This window comes from Ustilaginoidea virens, chromosome 2 (assembly GCF_000687475.1).
Source record: "Ustilaginoidea virens chromosome 2, complete sequence".
NCBI lineage: Eukaryota > Fungi > Ascomycota > Sordariomycetes > Hypocreales > Clavicipitaceae > Ustilaginoidea > Ustilaginoidea virens.
The window spans coordinates 266,500-290,395 of NC_057317.1; the positions used below are offsets into that span (position 1 = coordinate 266,500).

The 23,896-nt window shown below is 51.5% G+C and overlaps 5 protein-coding genes across 5 annotated transcripts; 3 read left to right on the plus strand and 2 right to left on the minus strand.

Moving 5' to 3' along the window:
* Positions 1 to 3,510: 3,510 nt before the first annotated feature.
* UV8b_01825 (uncharacterized protein) lies at positions 3,511 to 3,854 on the plus strand (the record flags this gene model as incomplete). Its single annotated transcript, XM_043139323.1, has 2 exons — positions 3,511 to 3,694; positions 3,811 to 3,854. The coding sequence occupies 2 exons, from the start codon at positions 3,511 to 3,513 to the stop codon at positions 3,852 to 3,854; spliced, it is 228 nt and encodes a 75-aa protein (XP_042995257.1).
* A 549-nt stretch (positions 3,855 to 4,403) lies between these two features.
* Positions 4,404 to 12,240, minus strand: UV8b_01826 (uncharacterized protein; the record flags this gene model as incomplete). Its single annotated transcript, XM_043139324.1, has 7 exons — positions 4,404 to 4,436; positions 4,496 to 5,182; positions 5,268 to 5,425; positions 5,502 to 8,930; positions 8,993 to 9,437; positions 9,497 to 9,894; positions 9,957 to 12,240. 7 exons carry the CDS (start codon positions 12,238 to 12,240, stop codon positions 4,404 to 4,406), a joined length of 7,434 nt encoding a protein of 2,477 aa, XP_042995258.1.
* A 3,201-nt stretch (positions 12,241 to 15,441) lies between these two features.
* UV8b_01827 (uncharacterized protein) lies at positions 15,442 to 17,116 on the plus strand (the record flags this gene model as incomplete). The annotated part of the gene is made up of 2 exons (XM_043139325.1): positions 15,442 to 15,804; positions 15,884 to 17,116. The coding sequence occupies 2 exons, from the start codon at positions 15,442 to 15,444 to the stop codon at positions 17,114 to 17,116; spliced, it is 1,596 nt and encodes a 531-aa protein (XP_042995259.1).
* Positions 17,117 to 18,257: 1,141 nt separating this feature from the next.
* UV8b_01828 (uncharacterized protein) lies at positions 18,258 to 21,110 on the plus strand (the record flags this gene model as incomplete). The annotated part of the gene is made up of 1 exon (XM_043139326.1): positions 18,258 to 21,110. One exon carries the CDS (start codon positions 18,258 to 18,260, stop codon positions 21,108 to 21,110), a length of 2,853 nt encoding a protein of 950 aa, XP_042995260.1.
* Positions 21,111 to 21,528: 418 nt separating this feature from the next.
* UV8b_01829 (uncharacterized protein) lies at positions 21,529 to 23,124 on the minus strand (the record flags this gene model as incomplete). Its single annotated transcript, XM_043139327.1, has 1 exon — positions 21,529 to 23,124. One exon carries the CDS (start codon positions 23,122 to 23,124, stop codon positions 21,529 to 21,531), a length of 1,596 nt encoding a protein of 531 aa, XP_042995261.1.
* Positions 23,125 to 23,896: the final 772 nt, after the last annotated feature.

Here is a 23,896-nt window from a genome sequence, read left to right on the forward strand (position 1 = left end):
CCTGCCGATTCATAGGAATGAGGTTAATATTTACGATACCTAGGAAATCAGACCTTTAGGGTTATTAGCTAACCTTCGAGTATTGGATTCTATGCCTGTATGATGTGAAAATCGCGATAGTTATCTCTGATAACGAAATAGCGCTTTAGATATTATGAAGTCGGGAAGAAGCTAGGCAGAAAGGCATTATGCTTCGGTTATTAAGCCCTAATCACTAATATTAGAATAGTTATGCTGAACGTTTTAGGGGGGTATTGAAGACGAAGATATTACTTCTAAGCATATAAGCAGGATTCCCTAAGGATCTATAGCCTATTATAGTAGAAGCAGCAGTATATCTGTTGAATTATATGCCTCGGAAATCATTTTATAATAACTAGAAATCGCTATTTTAAATCCTTTAACTTTGGCTTTAATGGAATCGGCCTGCCTGGGGATATCTACCGGAAGATATACGCCTTTATATTCACCACCTTTACGCTTATAGATGTAAGGCCTATGTGATGATGAGGGATAGGATATTACGCGCCAATCTAAAGCTTAATTAGAGGGCTTATATCGGCTATTTAGCAGGATATATCTCTATAACCTAGTACCTGATTTAGGTGCCTTTATTGAAGAGAAGCTATTAGTTTAACTCGAGCTATATTATATTTGATAAGACGATCTTCTATAAGGATAAGGAATAGTTGCCGATATTAGCCAAATAGAGGGAGGACCTTAATACCTTTATTAGTAATATTAAAGAAACCCCTATTATTGATGATTTCGAGCTTGTTGCGTTGGGGAATCTAATTAAGAACCCCTTTATTAATAAGGTTGCCCTTAAATAGGGTATAGATAAGGCTATCGATTAGGGTATTATGCTAATTAATACGATTAAGGCTATTAATAATGCCCCTTAACCTACCGCTATTAACTTAAAGGTTATAGACTACCTTAAAGAGTCGATTGCTTAAGTATTACTTCTATTATTACTATTTTCGCCTGAGCTAGACGATTAGACCGAGCTAATATTTCCCCTTAATAATATATTTTATATTAGGGTTAATAATATTAAAAGGAAGGATTATAAGGTCTTTACGGCAGCTATAATAAAGCCGTTGGCTATAATAGAAGCCCCTCATATTACGAATATGCCTAAAGAGCCGGCGATATAGAGGGAGCTTTAAAAGCATCCTAAGCGTAAGGAATTTATCGCCGCTGCTAAGGAGGAATACGGCAAGGTCACTAATAGGGAGATTAGGTGTATTATTCGTCGGAATGATTTATCTATAGACCCTAAGATTAAGCTATTAGACCTAAAGTGGGTGTTCGCCTATAAATAGGACTAAAATAGCTTCCTTACCGGTTATAAGGCCCGATTATATGTTTATGGTAATTAATAACCTTTCGACCTTTATGATACCTAGGCTGCCGCGCTTATAGTATATACTTTTCGCCTCCTAATGGCCCTAATGTGCTATTTTAACCTAGATACGCACTAATACGACTTCGTTATAGCCTTCCTAAATGCGCCACTTAACGAGACTATCTATTATAAGCAGCCTAATAGATTTTACGATAGTTATTCGTATATTAAACTATTATATGCCCTCTATAGGCTTTAAAGGTCGCTATTGCTATGGTTTAAAGAGCTATTACGATTCCTAATGGAAAGGGGCTTTATATAGGTCTGCGAGGACCTTTATATCTTTATTAATGATACCTTTATTGTGTTCTTCTATATAGATGACCTAGTCGTCCTATATTATAAGTTATAGGCAGAGGCATTTAAGTCATTTCATATTATGCTAATAGGCGCTTTTAAGATTAAGGACCTCGGCGAGCTATATTGGTTCCTAGCTATTAAGGTTATTCGCGATCGTACGGAAGGGAAGCTATGGCTTACCTAGAGGGTGTACTTCGATAAGCTCGCGATTAAATATAACCTTACCTCTTTTAACGGAAAGGAACCCCCTAAGCACTTATTGAATGCTGTAAGACTTAAGAAGTATAATAGAACGGCTGAACCTAATAATACCTAGCAATACTAATTAATAGTAGGATTATTAGTATATCCGATTATAATTACTAGGCCTGAATTGGGCTATATTGGATTGCAGCTTTCCCGCTTCCTTTAAAATCTTAGTCTAGACTATTTGCGTGTGGCAAAAAAGGCCTTTGACTATAGCTATGCGTAGAAAAATACTGCTATTGAATTTAGTGCTGATAACCCGGAAATATAGGCATATTTAGATGCATCCTTTGCTGACGATATTATATCCCGATGCAGCTCATAAGGATATATAATCAAGCTATTTAGTGGCCCGATTATATATAAAGCTGGTCAATAGGATATAGTGATAATATTATCTATAGAGGCTGAATTGCTGGCGATTTCATATATTGCGAAAGAGGTTATCGCGTTCCGCAGGCTATATGAGGAAGTTGGGCTTTATTTGGTATAGGATGTCCCTACTATTTAGTGCGATAATATCTAGACCATTCGCCTATTAAAGGAAGAGTTTTTTAAACTTGTAACCCGGCTCTGTTATATTGATATTTATTATTATTGGTTGCGATAGGAAGTTCAGAAGGGTTCTATTGATATTATGTGGGTTCCTATAGGTAATATGATTGCTAATGGTTTTACTAAGCCCCTAATAGGCCAGAAATTTGAAACCTTCCGCTATTAGTTGGGGCTAGTAGTATTAAAAGGCTCCCGCGATGCCGGGCAGTCTTATGATATTCATCGTGATATTAAGGAAATGCCTTATGAAGAGGATGATAAAAAGCCTTACTAAATAGATTGAGAAGATGCGTTTCAACAGCCGCATATGTTTTCCTATGCAGACCTGAATTTTATGGTTTGTTGTTATTTTCTATTGTCTTTTACGTTCCTCACAATAATATGTGCGAATAGGGGCATTTTTACCCCTGAGGGTTGTTTTTAATAATAGCGCCTCTACCGCTCTTTTTGCTATGGTATGATAACTTTTATGGTTCTATTTGCTATCTTATTTTTTATGGGAATTGGCTATATAGTAGGATATGCTTGATAAAGTATATCCTGGGGGGGTGTGTCGGCGGGGATACTAGTGGATTATTATATATGTCGGGAATGTCCGGATACGAATGTAGTATATGTAACCGAGGGAATAGTAGCCCCTTAGGGTTACCCCCGTGCCCACTATAAATAGCTGGTGACCTAAGTACTATTGAGACAGGTCAGGTCAACCTTTGACAATATACCGCTTTCTCTCCCTGCTTACTGACAGTTTTTCCGTCGGAACAGACTTTCCCCGAGCTCGGATGTGCCATGCCATGCCATGCCATGCCATGCCATGCGCATTCGCATCGCCAAACGCCCGGACCAAGCAACCTCAGAATCAATCTCTCCATCAAAAGTCCCCTCGAGCCGCCGTTTAAGCAATCGATCCCCTCCGTATCCCCCGTCCCGTCCTTTGTCCAGCACTCCTACAACGACCAGCCCTGACCACCGTCGCTCGGCTCCTCCTCCACGCTGCCATGTCCACCCCCATCTTCTGGTCCACCCCCCTCAAGTACTGCCGCTGGGCAGCTCGCGAGCGCCCTGCGCTTTTCTGGTCCGTCATAATCGGCGCCGCCGGCCCGGTTGCTCTGCCCATCGTGCCCCCTATCCGGAGGTACTTTGGCGACGTTGATCCGGAACCCGTCCCCGTCACATATCCCGGTACGAGACGTCTTCGGGACCTCGCCCCGCGTCGCGGCTTGCCGCGGTGACGGCGCCCATCATCACGGCGAGTTACGGGATAGAGTAATCAATCACTGACTGTTGAGAGTGGATAGTTCCCACGGGCCCTCGGAAGCAATTATCCGGCTACGATGACTAGTCTGCGCGGTGAGAGAAAGACGCATGGACAGATGGCGAAGAGGAAGAAACAGAGCTGGAGACTATCGATACTACAAGAGCATACGACGACACAACGACGCTTTTGCCGTCGCGTTCCGTGTGTGTTCAATATCATCGGCGTCGTCCAAATGGACAACTCCTGAAATGCCAGGTCGAGCCAAAACACCGTCGACGTACGCAAACCCTGCCACGGCTTTCTACTTGAACCGAACCACATCTGCCTGCCCCTGCACAAAAAAAAAAAAAAAAGAAAAGAAGAAAACCATAGATATCAAACAAAACTTGCCGAACCATTGACTCTGCTGCCGCGTTACGTTTCTAAAAAAACAAGGTCTGCTTTACTATGTCCAAATCTACGCCTTATTTATAAATCAGGCTTGATGCCATGCTAAAAACTCCGCGGACGTTTCATGCTCTCTTTTTTTTTTTTGGTGTTCCTTGCGCACTGTTCCCGTGGTCGGAGTACCATGTTTGATTATTGATGATCTCGCGGTTCAATCGCCCAGAGTTGCAGTCAGAGGGCAGATCTCTATCGGTCTCCTCGCCCAAAGTTCCATTCATACTAGGTGCCATGTTAGTTGAGCAATAACCAAGTCTCGTTGCGGCCATGTTTCCACCTACCACTCTGCCATCTTCATCTCCAGTGTAAACGCACGTAGGCATCGGCGTTATGCAGGTTATTCCGGCACCAACGTTTCCTTCCTTGTCGCTCTTGACGTCGACATGGTCCAGTCTCCTCAGTAGTTCCAGTGTCCACCTGCCGGCGAGAGCGCATTTCCGCCAGACATTGACCCGGCCTTTGCTGTGGCCGGTAAAGATGAGATAGTTCTCGAGCCACTCGTTGCCTGCCCCTTCGTAGAATGCACACGAATGCACGTAATCGTCTTGCTCGGCGCAAACATTCTGGTCCACGAGAAGTGACCCGTTGAGTGAGTACAAGAGGACGTTGGGTCCCGAGCAGAGAAGGACTTCCCCAGAGACATTGTTCATGGCGGCGCATTCCACGTGCCGCACCAGGGGAAGCTTGCGGATGAATGTGAGCTGGTTGAGGTCCCAAAGGAAAGCCTGGCCGTCTGCTGACGCCGTGACAAAGGTGCTGAACGCCTTGCTCACAGCCATGGCTGTGACGAGTGTCTTGTGGCCAAAAACGCTCGATCGTAGAACAAGCTCCACCGGCTTCCCTGGAGTCGTGTGTACTGTGTGCACAGAGACCACGCAATCCTCGCCTGCAGTAATCAGAGTTCTGGAGTCGGCAAAACAAGCGCAAGAGATCTGTCCGATATGGAGGTTTTCGAACAATCCAGCAGGCTGTATCACGTCAGTCTTGGGCGCAAGATGCAAGAGGGGAGGAAGGGGTGGGGGGGGGTGGCCTGGATGCTTTTCCTTGACACACCTTTCGATTGTCACTAAAGAAAAACCGAATACTGCTGTCCGCGTAGCCCCATTCGAGAAACTTGTCATACGGCGCAAAATTCAGCCGCAGAGGAGATGCGCACAGTAGCCGATCCAGTTTCGGCGCATATGTCAGCGATGCAACCCGTTCATGGCTCTCTGCGTTTCCGTCAAAAAGTCAGTGACACATATCACACCTGGCAAAACGGGCTCAGCGTTGGAGAGGGGTTTTCACCTAGCAGAGGTCTCGGCAGGCAGCAAAGGGAGAAGACGGAAGAGTCTAATCTCTTGATCGGACTCTGTGTGTATTCGCGGCACGGGTGGGGTTTGGCAAATACTTGATGCGGCGTTTGCCCAAAGTTGTGTATCACACCAGCAGTGATGGCCCTTTCGTTGGCATCAGTGATCTTGTCCAAGTCACTTGCACCGGCATAGGAAAGATGGTGGAAGACGTTGAGGTTGTCCACAGCGGCCTCTCCTCTCTGCTTGAATCCAAAAACCAGATCAATCCAGTGGTGCAGATTCTCGCTCACGTATCGACTCTCCAGAGCTTCACGATGCTTGGCGATGAAAATATTGGCATCCCCTTTTGCCCAGGGGGGGAGTGTAACATGATCAACCTTGGCCCCGTTGCTCTGGCGTCGACCAAAGTCGTACTGGTTGATGTTTGTCAAGAACTCTGGAAGGCAGAAAAACTCGGGGATCAGCTCTCTGACGTCCGTCTTGTTCTTGGAGGACGCGGATGCCCAAGCATCACCAACGGACTGGAACAGCCGGTCTGCGTGATCGAAGCTGTCGCCTTGAACCAGGAGATAGGACTGCACAAAAGGGGGTAGCCGGATAAGGTACGAGCTCACAATCATGGCCGAAGAGTAGTGGGTGCCGTAGTGGAACGGGGTTTGACCAATTTCCTTCAGCGCGCTGTAGGTCTCTGCGAATCCCTGGACGCGACTCTGGGTTTGGGCACCCATCGGTTTCGAGAGGTCCCGGAATGTGGCCGGATCTTCCAGGTCCAGGTCCTCGCTTGTGTAATCGGCAAGGATCCATGGGAAGACGGGATATTGCGTCAAGTCGTTAAACGTTCGGCCGGCCATTGTATTAACCATCATGAGATAGTGAAAGTTGGAAACTTCTCCCTTTTGCCATCGCTTCACTATGGGATACGACGGAGAAGAGTTGAAGAGGGTGCCAATTCTGGAGCCCAGTCCTGCCCCAAATCCCTGAGGGAACTCGTCAAACGTCTTCAGTTCCTCAAGTCGCCATGCATCTTCTGGGTTTGGCAGCGCATTGGCGGTGCTCGTGTGCGGTGCCTTGTTGAGCAGCTTGCCGTAGACTTCATCTCGGACAGCGGCGTTGATCGTGGTGAGCAGATAGCTCCGTCCATCCGTGAAAAAAATCTCAATCGCCACGTCTCTGAACAGGAAACGCCGTTTAGAGAAGCTGATGACGTCACTCCACTTCCAATGTCGAGAGTCCTGATCACGCATCCCGGCGCTTTGGCGTTTCTCCAGCGTCTTTGCGCCAGTGACAACCATGGTAAATGGGTCTCGCTCCTCCTGGGGTGCTTGCCAGACATTGACAATATCCCCGCTTGCGCATTGAAAGACATTGTCCATCATGTATAGTGATTCCCTTCCAACAATCAAGATCCCCTCGCAGGCTTCAAGGCCCGTGATTCGAGATATGTTGTATGCAGCCTGAACCTGATCGCCCTGTTCCAGGCGACGCATCACCTTTCGGCTTTTGTTCTCGAACGTCTCTTCCCCGTCAATCGGCTCGTTTGGGTCGTCGACAAGCTCGAAATCGTCCTCGGCCATGAATGCAGAATCTTGTTTGCCAGTAGCAGAGTCTGCTTCCACTGTTCCCGTCCTCTCGCTTCCGCCAGCAAGAGTACCATTCGTTGAAGCACTGCTGCAGCTATCCTGGGGTGGGTCAGCATGGTTAGCCGCGTTGGCCTTGAGGGGCAAACTTGCGGCTTCCTGTGCCTTCCCCTTGGGTTGATACTTTGCGCCAATGCCTGAAGCGTCAGGGAGAAGCCTCAAGCGCATGCGATTCCGGCCCTCGGTTCTGTCAAGCTTCCATGTCGACGCCGACGACTCGCTGAAAACAGCGCCCGGTCGCCTAAGGTCTTTTTCCATCTTGCGGTAAGCAGCTCCCAAGTAGGCCATGTCATCTTGCTGATCCTGAAGTATCCTTTGATACTTGAAGTACTCTGAATTGAATATGCTCCTCATCCATGCGCTGTTGCCAATGTCATGGTTTAGCAGAGTCTTTTCAGCCAAAACACCCTCGGAATACCAGGATCTGAGCCTGTTTTTGCGCTTCATGAGGCGAGTCTTGGCAGTCTCGTGAGTCCTATGGTTCTCCACGCTGACAAAGTCTTCCCACGTTTTCGCCATGTTTTCAAAAAAGAGTCTGTCCAGAGAAGGTCGGTGTTTGTCCAGCCAGTGGACAAATGTCTCGTCATCTACTTCTGTTAGCTTCTGGAATTCCAAAGAGAGTTGTCGTTGGTCGGGTGTCATGTGTGCTCGTATAAGCGCAACGGTCTCGTCCGGCTTCTGTACCATGATAATTCTCAAGAGATTGGCCGCAGCAAGCCTGACACAGACTTTATCGTCGACGAGTTTCATATAGAGCTGGTACCAAAATAGTCGAAGGTACTCATCATCATGTCCTAAGCACTCTAGAATCGGCATTTGCCAATAGGCAAGTTTATTCATGAAGTCTTTGGCTTCCCTTTCGACCACGGTAGAGCTGTCCAAGTTGGACAGCTTGAGAAGGATAATTCTAAGTAGGCAGCTTCGGATGGTTAACACGGCTTGGTTACATAAGCGAACGCTTTTCAGTCTCGCTATGTCTGGTCGTTGGAGGTACTCCAGAATTGTACCAATGAAGTCGATCATCACCTCAGGGCCGTCGATAAACCACCCTTCGAAAATAGCTTCAGCCATTTGCGTGCAAAGTCGCGAGACGTTTGTCAAAAATCGAGGCTCGCAAAGCGATTTCTTGTCCAGGTGAATATTGCTGGTAGTCTTGTTGAGTATCTTCTTCAGCACATAGGTTTCAAAGTACGCTTGGTGTTCTTGAAACCCGGGAGGCACTTTTGTGAATAACCCGAAACCGGAAAAGTCTTTCCGGTTACAAACCTGATCCAGAAACACCCCAAGCACGAGGTCCAGCATCCCTTCGAGCAATGGTGCACTGGTGGCTTGATTGTTCGCGTCCTTTGGGCATGGTTGAGCCAAGTTTGTCCGCAAGTGGGCCGCAGGCGTGGTATTGAGGGCTGTCAGGAGCACAAAGGACGAAGCTCGTCGTAGCGGAGTGCCCTTTGGGGGTGTAGATTGCGGTGATGACAATGCATCGACACTACTGGTTCGCACAATACGTGCAGGGACTGTGCTCCTGCCAATGGGACGGATAATGACATCGCTCCCTTCGAATGTCAATCCCAGATCGGGTGAATTCAGTTCAATTTCTGGCGTAACCGCATCGGTGCTAACAATGCAAGGATAGACGGCCTTGAGGAGCATTCTAGTCCATTCTGAAGATAGAGCAAAGTCCCTAAAATCCGCAGACAGACGTTGCAGCTCCAGTAAGAAGTGAATCACTCGGAGCAGGACATCCTCTTGGGTCTCTGAGCTCTTCTGCTCGCTCGGTATTGTCACTATGCATTGTATTAGAGAAACTGGCCCTTTGCGCTTGACACACAAAAACTTTGGCACTCACTCTCGGTGGTCATTGTTGCAGATAGTTCTGACAAGCCAACCCGTCGGTCATTGTCGACGGCACCCTTGGTCGGTGAGTTGACATCGACCTGATTCCTCATCACGTCTTTCAACCCGCACTGCAGCATAGAGGTTATGATGACCAACGATTCCGGGCACGCAACCTTTCGTCTGACGAAGAGGGTAAGCAGCGAGTTCGGGTCAACGCCTTGATCCAGGCTAAAGTTGGCTGCGTCATATCCAAACAGGATACTGAAGCATATTGGCCACAGTTTGGAGCAGCCCCAGAATCTTTTCAATCTGCTAGCCATGATGACAAAACCTCCAGATCTGGCCGCAAACTTTGAAGTATACCCGGATCCATGGGATACCAGTAGCCGTGCCAGCACCCTACAGGCTTGCAACACGATTTCTGCGTCGTCTTCTGCCAACAGGTACAACAGCCACTTCGGGTAGTTAGAGTCCACATTCCATGAAAGGGGGTCCTATGTGGGCATGCACAAACCTTGTTTGTCACCGTTCGCGCAAACTTTTTTATATGGTTGAAGTTGCCCTTTTCGCACAAAATACGCGAGTACATGCCCAGTACCCGCGTCCCGAGCTGTCGTTTTGTCAAGAATTTGGTGCCGGCAGGTGGTGAACCTGATGTCAAGGATTCCGCAGCAGCCTTCCTCAGCGCACCAGGGGTAACTGGTCGCAAAGTTGAGGACGGTGCTCTCGGAGTTCGGGGTTGGGAACCAGGCGCCGCGTGAAATGCGTAGGTGACGAATAGAGACAAGGATCGCATGACCTCCTGGTTCAAGCTCGATTTTGCTAGCACCTCGAAAGCATACATGAAGTGTGTTGCGACGTCTTCAGAAATTGCTTCGCCCTTCATCGCATCGAGGAGTCGCTTCACAATCCCTTCAACAACCAAGGTTAGTCTATCGCATAGGTTCAAGGGATTTGATATAAAGTAGACCAACTCATTCTTGTCAGCCTTCTGCTGTTGAACTCATGATGTTTGCTGTTTACTGCAAACGTCAAAAACTGCTTATAGTAGAGTTCCTGAATGCGGGGTCCGGATTTTCTCCAAATATCAAGGTCAATGAGCAGAATGCGGTATGCCAAGGGATTGACAATAAAGGATTCAATGGGCTCTGCATGATTGTAACCCACAAACTCAAGAATCAGACTCAGGATACGGAACAAGAGGCTGTCACGATCCTCGTTGGAGATGAGTAATCGGGGCGCTGCTGGTTCACCGGCAGTCTGGACGCCATAGCCAGCTTTGAAACGTAGAAGCATGCCCAGGATACCGTAGCCGTTATCCCTCTCCATGGCCTCGCTGTTTCGCCAGCTCTTACGAATGCAGCGGAACATGATTTCGATAGCTCTGACAGTGTCATCAGGGGTCGTGGCTCTCTCCAGTAATTTCAAAACTAGGGGCGTGAATCCTGCAAGTCTCCAAAGGTTTTCGTCTAGATAGGAAGGGACGGCGACAATGGGGGCTCCACGAAAGAATGCAAAGCCTTGCGCTCTAAAGAAAGCGTCAGGAAGACTAGGAACCGCGCAATTGATAGCCAGTGGTGCGCCCTCTTGGCTTGACAGACGAAAAAGGTTACGAATTGCTGGGCGTGGAAGTGACCGAAGCAGGCCAGTATCTAGATACTGCACATTCTCGGGGAAGGTAGCAGACGGGAGGATACTAAGCATCACTTTGGATTCTGGCAACAGCGTGCCTGCTTTCTCCCGTATAGCGCGCAAGATATCCGAACTCTCGTCTCGTCCGGGATGAGTAATCTCATTTCGCAGGCCAAGCGTGGCTGATGTCTCGTACGTTTGAAATCCTCCGAGACTATCTTGAAAATTTCCTTGGTAGCGTGGACCGAGTCCGTAATGAACAGCCAGAAAGTCATCACTCAAAATGTCCTCGAATAAATGCGCCGATGCTAAAGACCATCGGGATAGCACCTGGCCAGGGCCAACTTGACCTGACAAGTCTTGCGGGGTTCCCAGGAAGACTTGTACAGGGTTTGTTCTGACGTGGTTTGAGTTGAAGGACGCAAAACTTTCGTGGCGGTTCTTGGACAACGGCGGTGCGAGAGGATAATTGCAGCGGCTCTGCTCTGCAAACTCTCCGTTGACGTATAATGATGCTTTGCTGGCAGTCATGGTCTTTGGTCGCCGGTGCGTAATTGCGACGTGGTACCATGTTTTAGCACGAAATGAGACGGATTTAAATCTCACGCTGGGTTTGCTGGAAACCACGGATGTCTGCAATATGAAGTTCTGAGTATCTCGCTCCAGGTACATCAGGACAAAACAGGTTTGTGAGGCATCAAAGATTCCAAATATTGTAGTGTGAGACGTGGGATCGAAATCTTCTACCCGTATCCAGGCTGTGAACGTGTATCCAGCTGATGTTTGCGGAGGAAACGATTGTCCAAGTGTCGGCAATTCGAGGGAGGAATGCCCTTGCAGAGAGAGGTCAAACTGAAAGAACGACGGACCAGCATACTTGGACATCATTTCTAAACAAAAGTCTGCTGCTTCAGAACCTGGAGCCGAGAGTAAGAATTCCGTATCAGCAGGTTGGTTAACGCCAAGAAACATGAGCAGTTTGCTAATAGCGAGTAGACGTTCACGTTCCGAAGTCGCCAAGGTGATATCTTGACCAAAAGCAGCATGCAGGAATTGCGACAAAACGCCCGTGGAATGGACAGCGTAGCGGTTATATATCGAGTTTGAAATGGCGCATAAAATCGTCTCCAAGACGAAAACAGAACTTGGAGACGCGGACGAGCCAGACTGACGCGGGATCGATATCCAAAAGCTGACCAGGGCTCTGAGAATTTCAGGAAACTTGATTGATGACGTAGGCTTGATGATTTCGCGTAGGTCGGGACCAAGGCGTTCGAGTGAGGGGGACAGTACAAGATCCCATTGGTCCTCATCATCCTTGATACTAGGGTTGACGGGCTGAGAAGCATCGGAGTCTGAACGCAGGATCCTGGCAATTGATTGACCCAGAAGGTCCAAGCCTTCGTCATCAAAGGCAAATGCCAGCAGCTTGCCAAATAAATGACAGCTGACCCACGGATCCGGCTCGGCGCCTCCCAGTCCTATGCTGGCAATCACCTGTTCCAAGGCTTCCCATCCTCCGCCAGCTGCTCGATACCGGAAAAAGCGCTTGTTGCCAGGGTTGTGTTGTAACGCAGATGACAGAACGTTCAAGCTGGCTCCAACGAGCTGAAATAACAACTCCATTTCTGACTCGTTCCGTATATGGGGATCGTAAAAGCCTGAAAGGCAGCGAAGGGCATCAAGAACAGTCTCAAAGCCTTGAGCATGTCGGAAATCGTCTCGAAGCGCGGGGCTCCTCGAGGCAGACAAGTGCTGATGGACATCTCTCAAAAGCTTGATAAGTTTGCTAATATTTGGATAACCGTTTTCGACAGGAGAGTGTGCCGTGGTCGCGAATCGCTCGAGAAGAGTGCGCAAGGTTTCGAAGGACTGTGAAGGGGTTGGGGTCGACGCAGACGTTGACGTTGACGTTGACGATCGATAACGTCGAGGATGGGATGACGTGGCCATCTTATCGTCCCGAGGCGGCAATCATTCCAGAGAGCTCTTCCCTGAGCCCTGTCTAAGGGTTCAGGCTGTGGCAGATCTGTCGCGGCATGGAAAGATTCCGACAGAAGAAAAGAACCGAAGGTGGGCGATGTACGATTCAGCGCGGGGCTTTCGAAATGGGTAAGAGCTGTATGATTTGATGACAATCTGCTCTTGCCGTGATTGCCCCAGTTTCTTTTTTCCTCAATCGTGTGGAGATGTCTTGAATAGAATTTCGGTATCCAGCAAGTTTGGCAGCCAATTCGGCGAAAGCAGTCACTCAATGCAGACGCACTCGTGCCATTTGTATGACCCAACGCGTCAGAAGCTTCCACTCAGCGGTGCGTCACCCGCCAGCCTCATCCAAGGGGTGGCGGCTAGGTGTGGCGGCTAGGTGTGGCGGAGCAGCTTAAATGGCCGTCGTTGCTTTGGCGGGTCAAGACTGAACACTGAACGGTGTGAACGGAACAATTAAACGAGAGCTAGACTCATATTCAATAACTTTCATTTTTTGATTTGATTGTTGCTGTTAACGACCTGCGGCATTTCTTTTTTAACAGAGCACCACCCTCCAATACTCCGCAGGGCCTGGTCAAGTGCTTTTCTTCCGTGAGAATGCTGCTTCATATGGCATTCAAAGTTGGGCTAACCTGGAAGCATGACATAAGAATACCGTTGAATGACATGGCTTCAATCATTACAGTCACTCAGGCATGACAACGCACAGTTATTGGGGGGGGGGTTCGATCTGGCCCATGCTACCAGCTTTAAGAGACAGTACGGACAAAACGTATGATACGACACGTACTCCGTACAGACGAACATGTTTCTGGGGGGTTGGAAGGTTGGCTTATCTCAACTGCAATGGTTACTCCGTGCGGACTCCTGAGTGATACCTACTTTGCACGGTCGTCCAAAGCTCAACGCGCTCCTTGCTCCTCTGATGCTGGGGATTGACTCTCATGAGTGGTGGCAGCGGGTAGGTTGTGCGTGTGCGTGTGCGTGTGCACATCATGCATATCGGTGCATATCGGTGCATATGTGGGAACCAATCAGAGTTCTGGGTCGAGTCTGAGTCCAACGGTACTCTGCAATACTTGGTACAGTGCCAGGTCTTTACCTGCCTGGAATGACCCATTTCCCCCGCAACAGCCAGGCGGCTTATGTGCAGGGAGGGTGCAGCACCCAGGCGCACCTGCCTACTCCGTACATGTACCGTACGTAGTTCAGTTTGATTGCCTCAACCTCAATTGCCCCTCGGCCGGCTAGTACCTGTCAATTTGTCAAGTTCCAACTGCCAACCAACATGTTTTCTGTTACGAGGTGTTACGAGGTGTTTAGGTGCCATGGAAGAAAGCCTGCGACCATGGTTACTCTTCATCAAAGGATGGTCACTTCCTTGAGCTTCATTTTTTTTTAGCTCCTGTCGCGTGGGTCGTCTTCTATGGCCGAGGAAGCTGAGCTTCTCAGGCTGGCTTGACTCATGCGCTGTATTCCGCAACGAGGCTTTTGTATGTCGGACATCAGCCTGCCGTACGGAGTACGTCACTTTCGACTTCGCAAAGGGCACGGGATACACCAGACTTGTTTTGTGGAAGAGGTAATTGTGACATGCAGTGAGTGTCCTTGTTGGTTTTTTTTTCTATTTGAGCCAAGATCCTTGCCGGCGATTAAGGAAAGGCACCCGACCGGCATTGTCTCATGTCGGGTTACCAGGTGACTCGCATTACGGCCAGCTCGCTCTGCAGTCTGGAGTCTGGAGTCTGTTGCCCCTGGCGTGGCGTGGTTCTTCCGAGACAACATAGGAAGCGTGCCGTTGAAACCACAGATGAGGATGAGACTGGTTGAAGTCCCCCTTTTGACTGGCCCTTTTTGACTGGCCGGTGGGCACGTACCTACCAGCCAAGTCAGCTGCTTTCAACGTTGACCAGGTGGCAAGAACACTGGGCAAGCTCGGTGAACTTGTGGGAACAATGCTGGTGTGCTGGTGGCATGGGCAGGGTATAGAACGCAAGGTACCTCTGAGGTAGGCGAGGCTCAAAATTCAAGACTATTATGCGCCGTCTACTCTGTAGGTTCTTCCGAAAACAACACAAAGAAAACTTGACGGGCTCAAACTACTGAGAGTGAGTCGCTTGAGGAATATTGCCGTCATTGAGGGCGAGACGCTCCCCCAAGAGCGGCACCAGCATGTCGTGATTTGAACGACGCCTACCTGGTAGGTACATGCTGTGCCCCATCATAGCTCTTCCTCAGTCACTGTCAGTCACTCTTGCTCCGTTATCGCCATGGGAACCACTTCCGGCCTCCAAAAAAGGTATGTCTGGTGCGATTATTCCTCTCCCACCAATGAACATCGACGGCGTCCCTTGAGGCTCCACCGCATTGAGCGCGTGCCCCAGCAATCAGGTTGCGAGCTCCGCACTAATCCAAATAGGGAGCTGTCCCCTCATCTCTGAACACTGGATGCGTCACTGTGTACGTCTGTACCGCTAAGTCATGTCCTGCCAGTCGATGCCTGCTTGCTTAGTACTTGCAGCTCCGCTTGGCTTGCCTTATCTACCCTCCTACAGCCGTTGCTCTCTTTCATCTCCTTCTCCCTCTTCCCTCCATCATTCCTCCCCATTTCATCTCCATCCCCATCTCCAACTGCGCCATTTCCATCAGGTTGGAGACCAAAGCCGCCATCTCTTCCCAATCCCGGGTGCTGTTGCATCTGTTTTTGCGTCTGAGTCGCTGGTAGACCGACGACGTATTTGGCTCGCAGCACTCCTCTCCAAGTTTCTATGTTTACCATCAACACCAACCAGTCGAAAGCATTTATAGCACAACCGCCATCATCATCATCATCACATCATGAAGACCTTTGTAGCTCTTTCCCTCGCGGCTGTTGCCCAGGCTGCACTCAGCACCGAGACCATCCACAAGGGCTCCGCTCCCGTTCTTAGCTCGGTTCACGCCGAGGTCGTTCCCGACTCTTACATTATCAAGTTCAAAGACCATGTTGATGATGCCAAGGCCAACCAGCACCAATCCTGGATTCAGGACATCCACAACGATGGCGAGGAGGAGCGATTTGAGTTAAGAAGGCGCAGCTTTGGCTCTTCTGTCAAGGATGCCTTCACCGGAATGAAGCACACCTACAATATTGACGGCTTCAAAGGTTACTCTGGTCATTTCCATGAATCCATCATCGAAAAGGTCCGAAACCATCCCGATGTAAGTCACTCATTCCCCATACAATTCGAAGCCTCCAACCTCGACCTGTTCAATCCCAACGGGATCTAATGTTCTCCAGGTTGAATTCATCGAGAAAGACACAATCGTTCGTACCATGCTTCCCATCGACACTGAGCACTCTGTCCAGGAGGACAAGTGCGAGCCTGGGGACACTGAGAAACAGGCTCCCTGGGGCTTGGCTCGTATCTCACATCGGCGTGGCCTGTCGTTCGCCTCCTACAACAAGTACCTGTATGCCACCGAAGGTGGCAAGGGCGTTGATGCCTATGTCATTGACACTGGCACCAATGTTGATCACGTCGATTTTGAGGGTCGTGCCAAATGGGGCAAGACAATCCCATCTGGTGACGCCGATGAGGATGGCAATGGCCACGGCACACACTGCTCTGGAACTATTGCCGGCAAGAAGTACGGCGTGGCCAAGAAGGCTCATGTCTACGCCGTCAAGGTCCTCCGCTCCAACGGCGCTGGAAGCATGTCTGATGTTGTGAAGGGTGTGGAATTCGCCGCCACCAGGCATATCGAACAAGTCAAGGCTGCCAAAGACGGTAAGCGCAAGGGCTTCAAGGGTTCCGTGGCCAACATGTCTCTTGGCGGTGGCAAGACGCATGCTCTTGATGCTGCCGTGAATGCTGCCGTCAAGGTTGGCATTCACTTTGCTGTCGCTGCCGGTAATGACAATGCCGATGCCTGCAACTACTCCCCTGCCGCTGCCGAGCACCCCGTCACCGTTGGTGCCTCGGCATTCGATGACAGCCGCGCCTACTTCTCCAACTACGGCAAGTGCACTGACATCTTTGCTCCTGGCCTGAACATTTTGTCTACCTGGATCGGCTCCAAGTACGCCGTCAACACCATTTCTGGGACTTCTATGGCTTCTCCCCACGTTTGCGGTCTGCTCGCATACTACCTCTCTCTTCAGCCGGCCAGCGACTCCGAGTTCTCGGTCGCTGCCATCACTCCTAAACAGCTCAAGGAAACCCTTATTCACGTCTCGACTAGGGATGTCCTGTCTGACATTCCCAACGACACACCCAATAAGCTCGCCTGGAACGGTGGTGGCTGCAACAACTACTCCAAGATTGTTGCCGCCGGTGGCTACGAGGGAACCCCCCAGGCTTCCGAGCTGGAGAAGATGAAGAAGGTTGCTAAGGGTGAGGTCAAGGAGATCTCAGGCAAGGTGATCAAGGGCGTGCAGAATCTCGGCGACCAGGCTGAGAAGCTGCTCGAGAAGATTCACTCGGTTGTTGACAAGGAGATTGAGCATTTCATCTCTGAAGTAACAGTGTAAGAGCGTGAAGTCGTATATCGACTGGTTCAGTTTTAGGGAATTTCCATGATATTCAGCATCGGGACAAGGGTTTTTTATTTCAGGGTAACAGATGCTCATTGAGGCGTAGAGTATGATTTTAGTCTCCTTTTTCAGACAACTTTTTTTCTTTTGTTTTTGTTTAGAGTATTGAACAATTCAGAACACTCATTGCCAGGCCATTCTTACTTTTACTTTTCTTTGTTCTTCTCTGTATGTCACTGCACCCGATGTCCCACGGAATTTTGCACGCGTCAGGTCGCTCACAGTCGCATCAATACTTTTCTCGTGTCTCTTGCACCCTATTTTTAACCGCTTCGCGAATCGTCGACATGTTCTGAGGCAAGTCGCAAAGAGGCCTCGATATTTCCAGACCATCTGTTTTATGGAGGCTGTCGTCTGGCTTCTACCGTTGGGAGAGTTCATGGGAGGCAGGAGCAGTTTCTTTTTGCTTCGCACCCAGTGCTTCCTTCCCCGTCTTCCAGCCTATGGTGTATGACGATGGAAACTGAAAACCGAAACTGGCGCTTGAGACAGCTTTCCCTCCCCTCTCTCTATCGTCAACGGAACATTCGTACCATGTCGCTTTCCATTTATCCAGCCTCGCAGATGCCAGCCAGGGGAGCGAGCAGCCTTGCTCAATAATCTCCTGCTGGCAAATCCCAAAAGTCTCCGAACAGCTTTCATTTGCTTTAGGATGTTTCAATACCTTACAGTTCTACATTACTGTTACCTTTACCACGAACAAAGCATCCTGCTCGCAGGGGAAGTTACCGAATCTCAAGCTCTCAACTCGCCCACCCAGTAAAAAAGTTGGATGACGCTGGAGATGCTGCGACGCAACAGTAGTCGGAGCACCCACACACGACGCCCCCTTGGGCGAAGTAAATCCGTCAGCTCGATCAAGAGACGACGAGTCAAATGCTGCCAAGCTGGCAACCACTTCATGTCGAAGGAGAGAGATGCCCACATCGCAGCAAACATTTCCTATCACCAAGCGTATGACGATCCCTTGAGGAATGTGCGCTGCCAATGCAAAGACTCCGCAGCACGTTTTCTGCGGAAAAGTAGAAGCTTCGATAGCCGCCTTCACGCGTCATCTCCAAACGACAAAGTGACAAGGATGAAACAAAGCGTGAGATTCACCGGTCCCAATGCAAGGCCTCGACGGCAGCTGGCCGCCCGAGCAAAACCAGTGGTTCTCAGCAATCGATCCAGCGGTCTGACGTACGATTCAGGCAGGCAGGGAAATGATGTGATTTTGACTCCAAACTCGAATTATGAACAGTCTTTTGCCATTGCCTACTCACCCAGAAGCAGCAACTACTCCATCACCCGCTCAGATACCAATCTCCACACCGACCCCGTCACACCAGCACCTGAGCCATCATTTCCGCAAACCATACGCAAATCAAAGTCCATGTATGGCCAGTTTGCTTTCTCGTCATCCGACTATGCTGGCCGCTATATCCGGTCGGACAATTCGGAGCACTTGCAGGTGCCGCCACATAATAATGAAACGTTTCATCACTCCCTTAGACGAAGCCTCCGGACGCCAAAATCGATGAGTTATCTTGACTATCGGAATAACCAGAGCATAACCAATAATGACAAGACCAAACGACCAGATGTGCTCGGCCCTGTGAAAGAGATTCACCCAAAACGTTCGTTTCGGCACCTTAAATCTCATTCATCCATGTTCTTTCGCTCCAGGCATCGATGGCAGGAGAGTTCCGTGGACACATCCACGTCGTTCTGCAACAGCAGTGACAACAGTGCTGCAATATCGTCGGCCTTTTCTGGCAACTCTGCACCTACCGCAAAACTCGCCAGTATACGATTCGCCGCCAGACGAGTTTCCAGAAGCTTTCGCAATAAGCTGAGTAAATTTCTCGGTCGCTCGAAAGATAGTGACGGTGGCGATAGGGACGCAGGAGCCAGTCAAGCCCACGATACGGATACTGACAGCTACCATCATCCGCCTGGTACCCCTCCACCCGAAGAAGCGTCGATGTCGAGAGTTACATCTCACGTTCCGTCGCTTCATGCCGTCCCGTCATGTCAGCAGATGAGGTCGCGACAGGGAAGCTTGGAGAGCATTTCATATGATGACGGAGCTGACCTAGATGACAAGTCTCGCATTACCAGTTGGACAAACTCCACTGCAAACACCATTATTAACTATGGCGCGAACGAAGATCGGGAATACCAACGTTTGTCCGTCATCAAGGAAAATGGCATGCATGTTCCGTCGTCGTCACAGATCGGCCCGCTGCGAGATGGCAGAACGCCAAGCGGCGATGCTATGAGCGTTCCAAAGTGGACAATAAACAGCCAAAGAGTGTATTCAGCGCTTGTGAAAAGGCTCACTAGTGACGCGCAGGCAGAGAAGACGCTGCAAGACTCGAATCCGGCGAAACAGGGGCCCGACGACTCTGTTCCCCCGAGACAAAGTTCCCTTGACCGAGCCGCCCCGCAAACTTGCTCTCCTAGTACTGTACGTTGTATTGGGACCGAGGACGATGACGTTTTCGAGGATAAGAAGGAAGCTGCTTCGTCAAGGTCAAACTTGGCCTCGAAGATGTTCACAGACGGCGTGGAGTGCGACAAAATTGGTCGAACAGCATCTTATAAAGCCTACCCCAACCCTACTGCCGGAGACGGAAAAGGACTGTCGCCTACCAAGATTTCCTGCCCGGAACTGGCAAGCCCCAAAGCAATGCCGCTCCAGGCTGAGAAACACTCGGCCTTTTCCCCTAGTCCAGACAATTATTTCTTCCGGACCACGAGCCCCTACCGTCGTACGCTGCAGAGGAGCATGAAGGAACATCAGGATACTGAGCACACACACGCGCTGGACACGAGATATCTGAGCACCCTTTCAGCATTGAGCCTCCCTACTCGGCGTCCAAGCACTTTGGGCTCCGAAAGAGACTTGCGCACAACGTATGCCGAGAGCTTCTATTCCTTTATGACGGATGAATTGACGACAAGCGGCGGCGTGGATGATGCCGCAACCCCTCATGGTGCGGAAGACGGACGAGAAGGGGTTGAAAATGAGCCATTCGGCGTCGCCATCAGCACACCCGCTGGGACTCGAAACATCTCGCCAGCCAGCTCGGTCGACTGGAAAAGGCGGCTCAGCGCGCACGAATTCAAGAGCAAGACGCCTTCCAAGAAGACGACTTCGCAAATTGGAGATGACCCAAAAGGCGGGCCTCAACTAAAGGCTAGACATGTTCGAGAAAATGCGGAAATCGACTCCCCTGCCGAGATGAGCAAGATTGAGGCGGCTCAAGCAACGCCGATTGTTCCATTGGGAGAAGGAAGTGCCAACATTCTAGGCCCTCATAGCGCCCGGACGCATTGCAACAAGGCTCAGGACGCAAACTTGAAATCTCCGGGGGCTTTTGATGAAAACGCTTCGTCCTTTGAGAACGAGCTGGCGCGGAGTTGTGGTTCTCCTCAGCCGCCGCCCATCCCCTATCGCAAAAGGCTCCGCGCTATTCCATCCTTACCAATTGTTGGCTGCGTTGCCGCTGCTTCCAAGTCGGTCAGTTGCGCAAGGGATATACCCCGGATGCGTTCCTTGAATACGATTGTATCTGCAGGTGCGACGGCGCCGGGTGGCTCGCATGCGCAATCTTTGGGGCAAGAGAATGGAGCAAAGGAAGCGTTGACACCGTCCGACTTGAACGCGGATGGGCCCGCAACTGCTGGAGGTGACGACTATGCAAATGCCAGGACAGGGTCTGGCAAGAGACAGGGGCCCAGCAATCCGCCAAGTGTGCCGCACACGCCGGGAGTTGTAGCCCCCGTGACGGACGGCATACCTGGCTCCATGAAATCGGAGTGGGATGCTCAGATCCGGGGAAGCCGGCGAATGGTGGATTTATTCTTGAGCAGCCGACGAAAGGCTATCCAGGGAACGGCGTCGAGAAACGGCAGCGAGAACTTTCCGGCCGCATTCGTGTAGGGGTGTTGGTTTTTTTTTTTTCCCTCTTCTTGTGCAGTGATGGTAGAGAGTTGGGTCCAAAAAACAGATGTAGAGACGGACGCGTGGCATAAACAGTAGGCTCAGAGGAAATGGTAATAGTCTATTCGTGTGCTGCAAATGCCGAAACTGTCGACGCCCCGGCTTTTGTTTTTGCTTTGTGGTGTCGAGGCTCACGACCGGGGCAGGGCAAGTCTATTCCCCCCCTCTCTCTTTCACCGTTTCATCTTTTCATCTTTTTATATTTTTATATTTTTATCTTCTTATCTTCTCATCTTTTTATATTTTTATATTTTATCTTCTTGTTTTCTCATTTTTTTTTTTAAATTTTTACATTCTCATCTTTATGATTTTGTTTCTTGTTCCCGGGCTGGCGGCAACCTTGCGGCTGTCTTTTCTTCTACTCCATCGGGTTTCCCTGGTCACGAGGAGCGGGACTGACGTGAACCTGCCACAGCCTGGCCAGGTCCTCGGGATACGACTGCTGCCTCTCCTTGCTGACCCACTTGTCGTACGTCTCGTGCGTGACGTTTTGGCCGAGCATGCCGTCCCCCCGGCGCCCCGTCTTGATGAAGTGGATAAAGTCGAGCGAGACGCCGACGTACTGCGTCAAGGCCTCCCTGGCGCCCAGCTTGGCGCCGGCAGCCCAGCGCATGAGCAGCGGGTACAGGAGCGGAGCGTCCGTCACGCTGGGGTGGCTGGTGCCCAGAATGGTGAGGAACCAGGCGGCGTTTGTGCGGGCGAGCGCGCCGGCGGCCAGGTCGCGCACGGCGTCAAAGTGCGGGCGGCCGAAGAAGTCGGTGGCGGCGCGGGACCAGGCGTCCGAGTGCACGACCAGGAGGGGCACGCGGACTTGGTCGCGCAGCGGGCCCGACTGCTTGCCCGGGTCGAGGACGATGGCGCCGGCGACGTGGGCCGCGGACGGGTGCGCGAGGGCCTGCAGCGCGCCGGTGGCGCCGTACGAGTGGCCGGCCAGCACGAGGGCCGCGAGGTCGAGCCTGCCGCGGAAGGAGGGCAGGTGGGCGCCCTCGCCGCGGGAGGAGGCGGCGTGGAGGGCGGAGCCGTTGCCGGCGTGGAGGGCGCGCAGGACGGCCAGGGCCTGGAGCAGCTCGGCGTCGCGGAAGGCGAGCTGCTGCGCCTTGAGCTGGGGGAGCGAGACGGCGGAGCCGTCGGGGTGCAGCAGGTCGGACTGGTCAAAGTGCACGACGGGCCGGGCGGACGACGACGAGGCGGCGGCGGCGGCGGCGGCGGCGCGCTGGACGACGGTGGCGGGGGAGCTGCCGTCGCGGTGCTCGACGGCCGCGGCGACGACGCCCCGGCTGGCCAGCTCGCCGAGGTAGTGGGAGTAGTGGGTGCGCGAGCCGGCCATGCCGTGGGAGAAGACGACGACGGGTAGGGGCCCCGCGTGCTCCGGCAGCAGCGGGGCGTCCACCTCTGCGGGGATGGTGACGAAGCCCGCGCCCAGCCAGACGGCCAGCCAGCACAGGCACCGGGCGACGGGGTTGTCCACGCCGGCGAAGCGGGCGAAGCCCCGCGCGGTGAGGTGGACGGGCCGCGGGACCCAGTAGTGGTGGTGGTGGTGGCGGCGGCGGCGGGGAGGGGACCGGAGGCCCTGGGCGGTGGGGTAATAGAGCGACAGGAGGACCGTCTCGAGGCGGAAGGCGGGCGAGGCGTCGAGCTTGCGGACGGCGGGCGACGTGACGACGGGCCGGGCGAGGGGCAGCTCGAGGTCGACGGTGCCGACGGCGTGCGGGCCCGTGTAGCCCGGCAGGGCGGTCGCGAGGGGACTGGTCTGCAGGAGCAGGCAGGCGAGCAGGTAGAGGGCGACGTGGGCCAGGACGTAGGACGGCGTGAGGCGCGGTCTGGCGAGGCGGGCGAGGCGGGCGAGGCGGGCAACGCGCGAGACGGGCGAGACGGGGCGCGAGACGGGGCGCGAGGCCGGATGCGAGTCCGAGCCTGACGAGGCGTCACTTGGCCGAGGACAATCCGAGGGCATTTTTATGCTTTTTCTGTCGTCCTCTTGTCCTTTTCTCTCGTTTTTCATTTTTTGCTGTTTTTTTTTTTTTATCTCGTCTCTTTCTCGTCTCTTCTGGTGTCGTCTTGTGTCGTCTTGTGTCGTCTCGTGTCGTCTCGTGTCGTCTTGTCTTGTCTTGTCTTGTCTTGTCTAGCGTTTTCCGGCTGTATCTTTTGACGAGCTTATTTCGGTGTATTCATTTCGCAGTCGTGCATCGCGATGAGAAGCGTGTCGAGCGTGTTTGTGTTGCGGGGCGCAGCACGTCGATTATAACCTCGACGCTATAGACGCCGTCTCCGTTCCGGGCGAGCCGGACAGGACATGCGAACAAGCGCAACTAGCAAGGATGGCGTCGTGAGGAAGCGAGGCCGCGAGGGGGATGGCACTAGGGGGAGGGGGGCGGGCCAAGATGCGCTGTTGGAAGACAGTCAGGAAGACGATTATTTTGCTCATTTTGCTCAGTTTATTCTCACTACGTGTTGTTCTGTGATTAGTCTACCAGTGTGGTCTACCAGTGTGAATGAACCCTTCTTGGCTCGACCCTTTGCCCCTTTGCGGTACGCCGCATGCTGCCCGGTTCAAATGCCGGGTGCGCGACTTGGTCCGAGGCGCAGAGATTCTTCAGCGGGACAAAGACGTTGTTATGTTCGTGGGGGGTGCAGAGGCAAGACCTGCCGGGGATGAAGGAGCGCGGGTTGTGGGCGGGTTGTGATGATCACTGATGCCTGTGGTGCCTCGCGTCGCGGATGGCAAC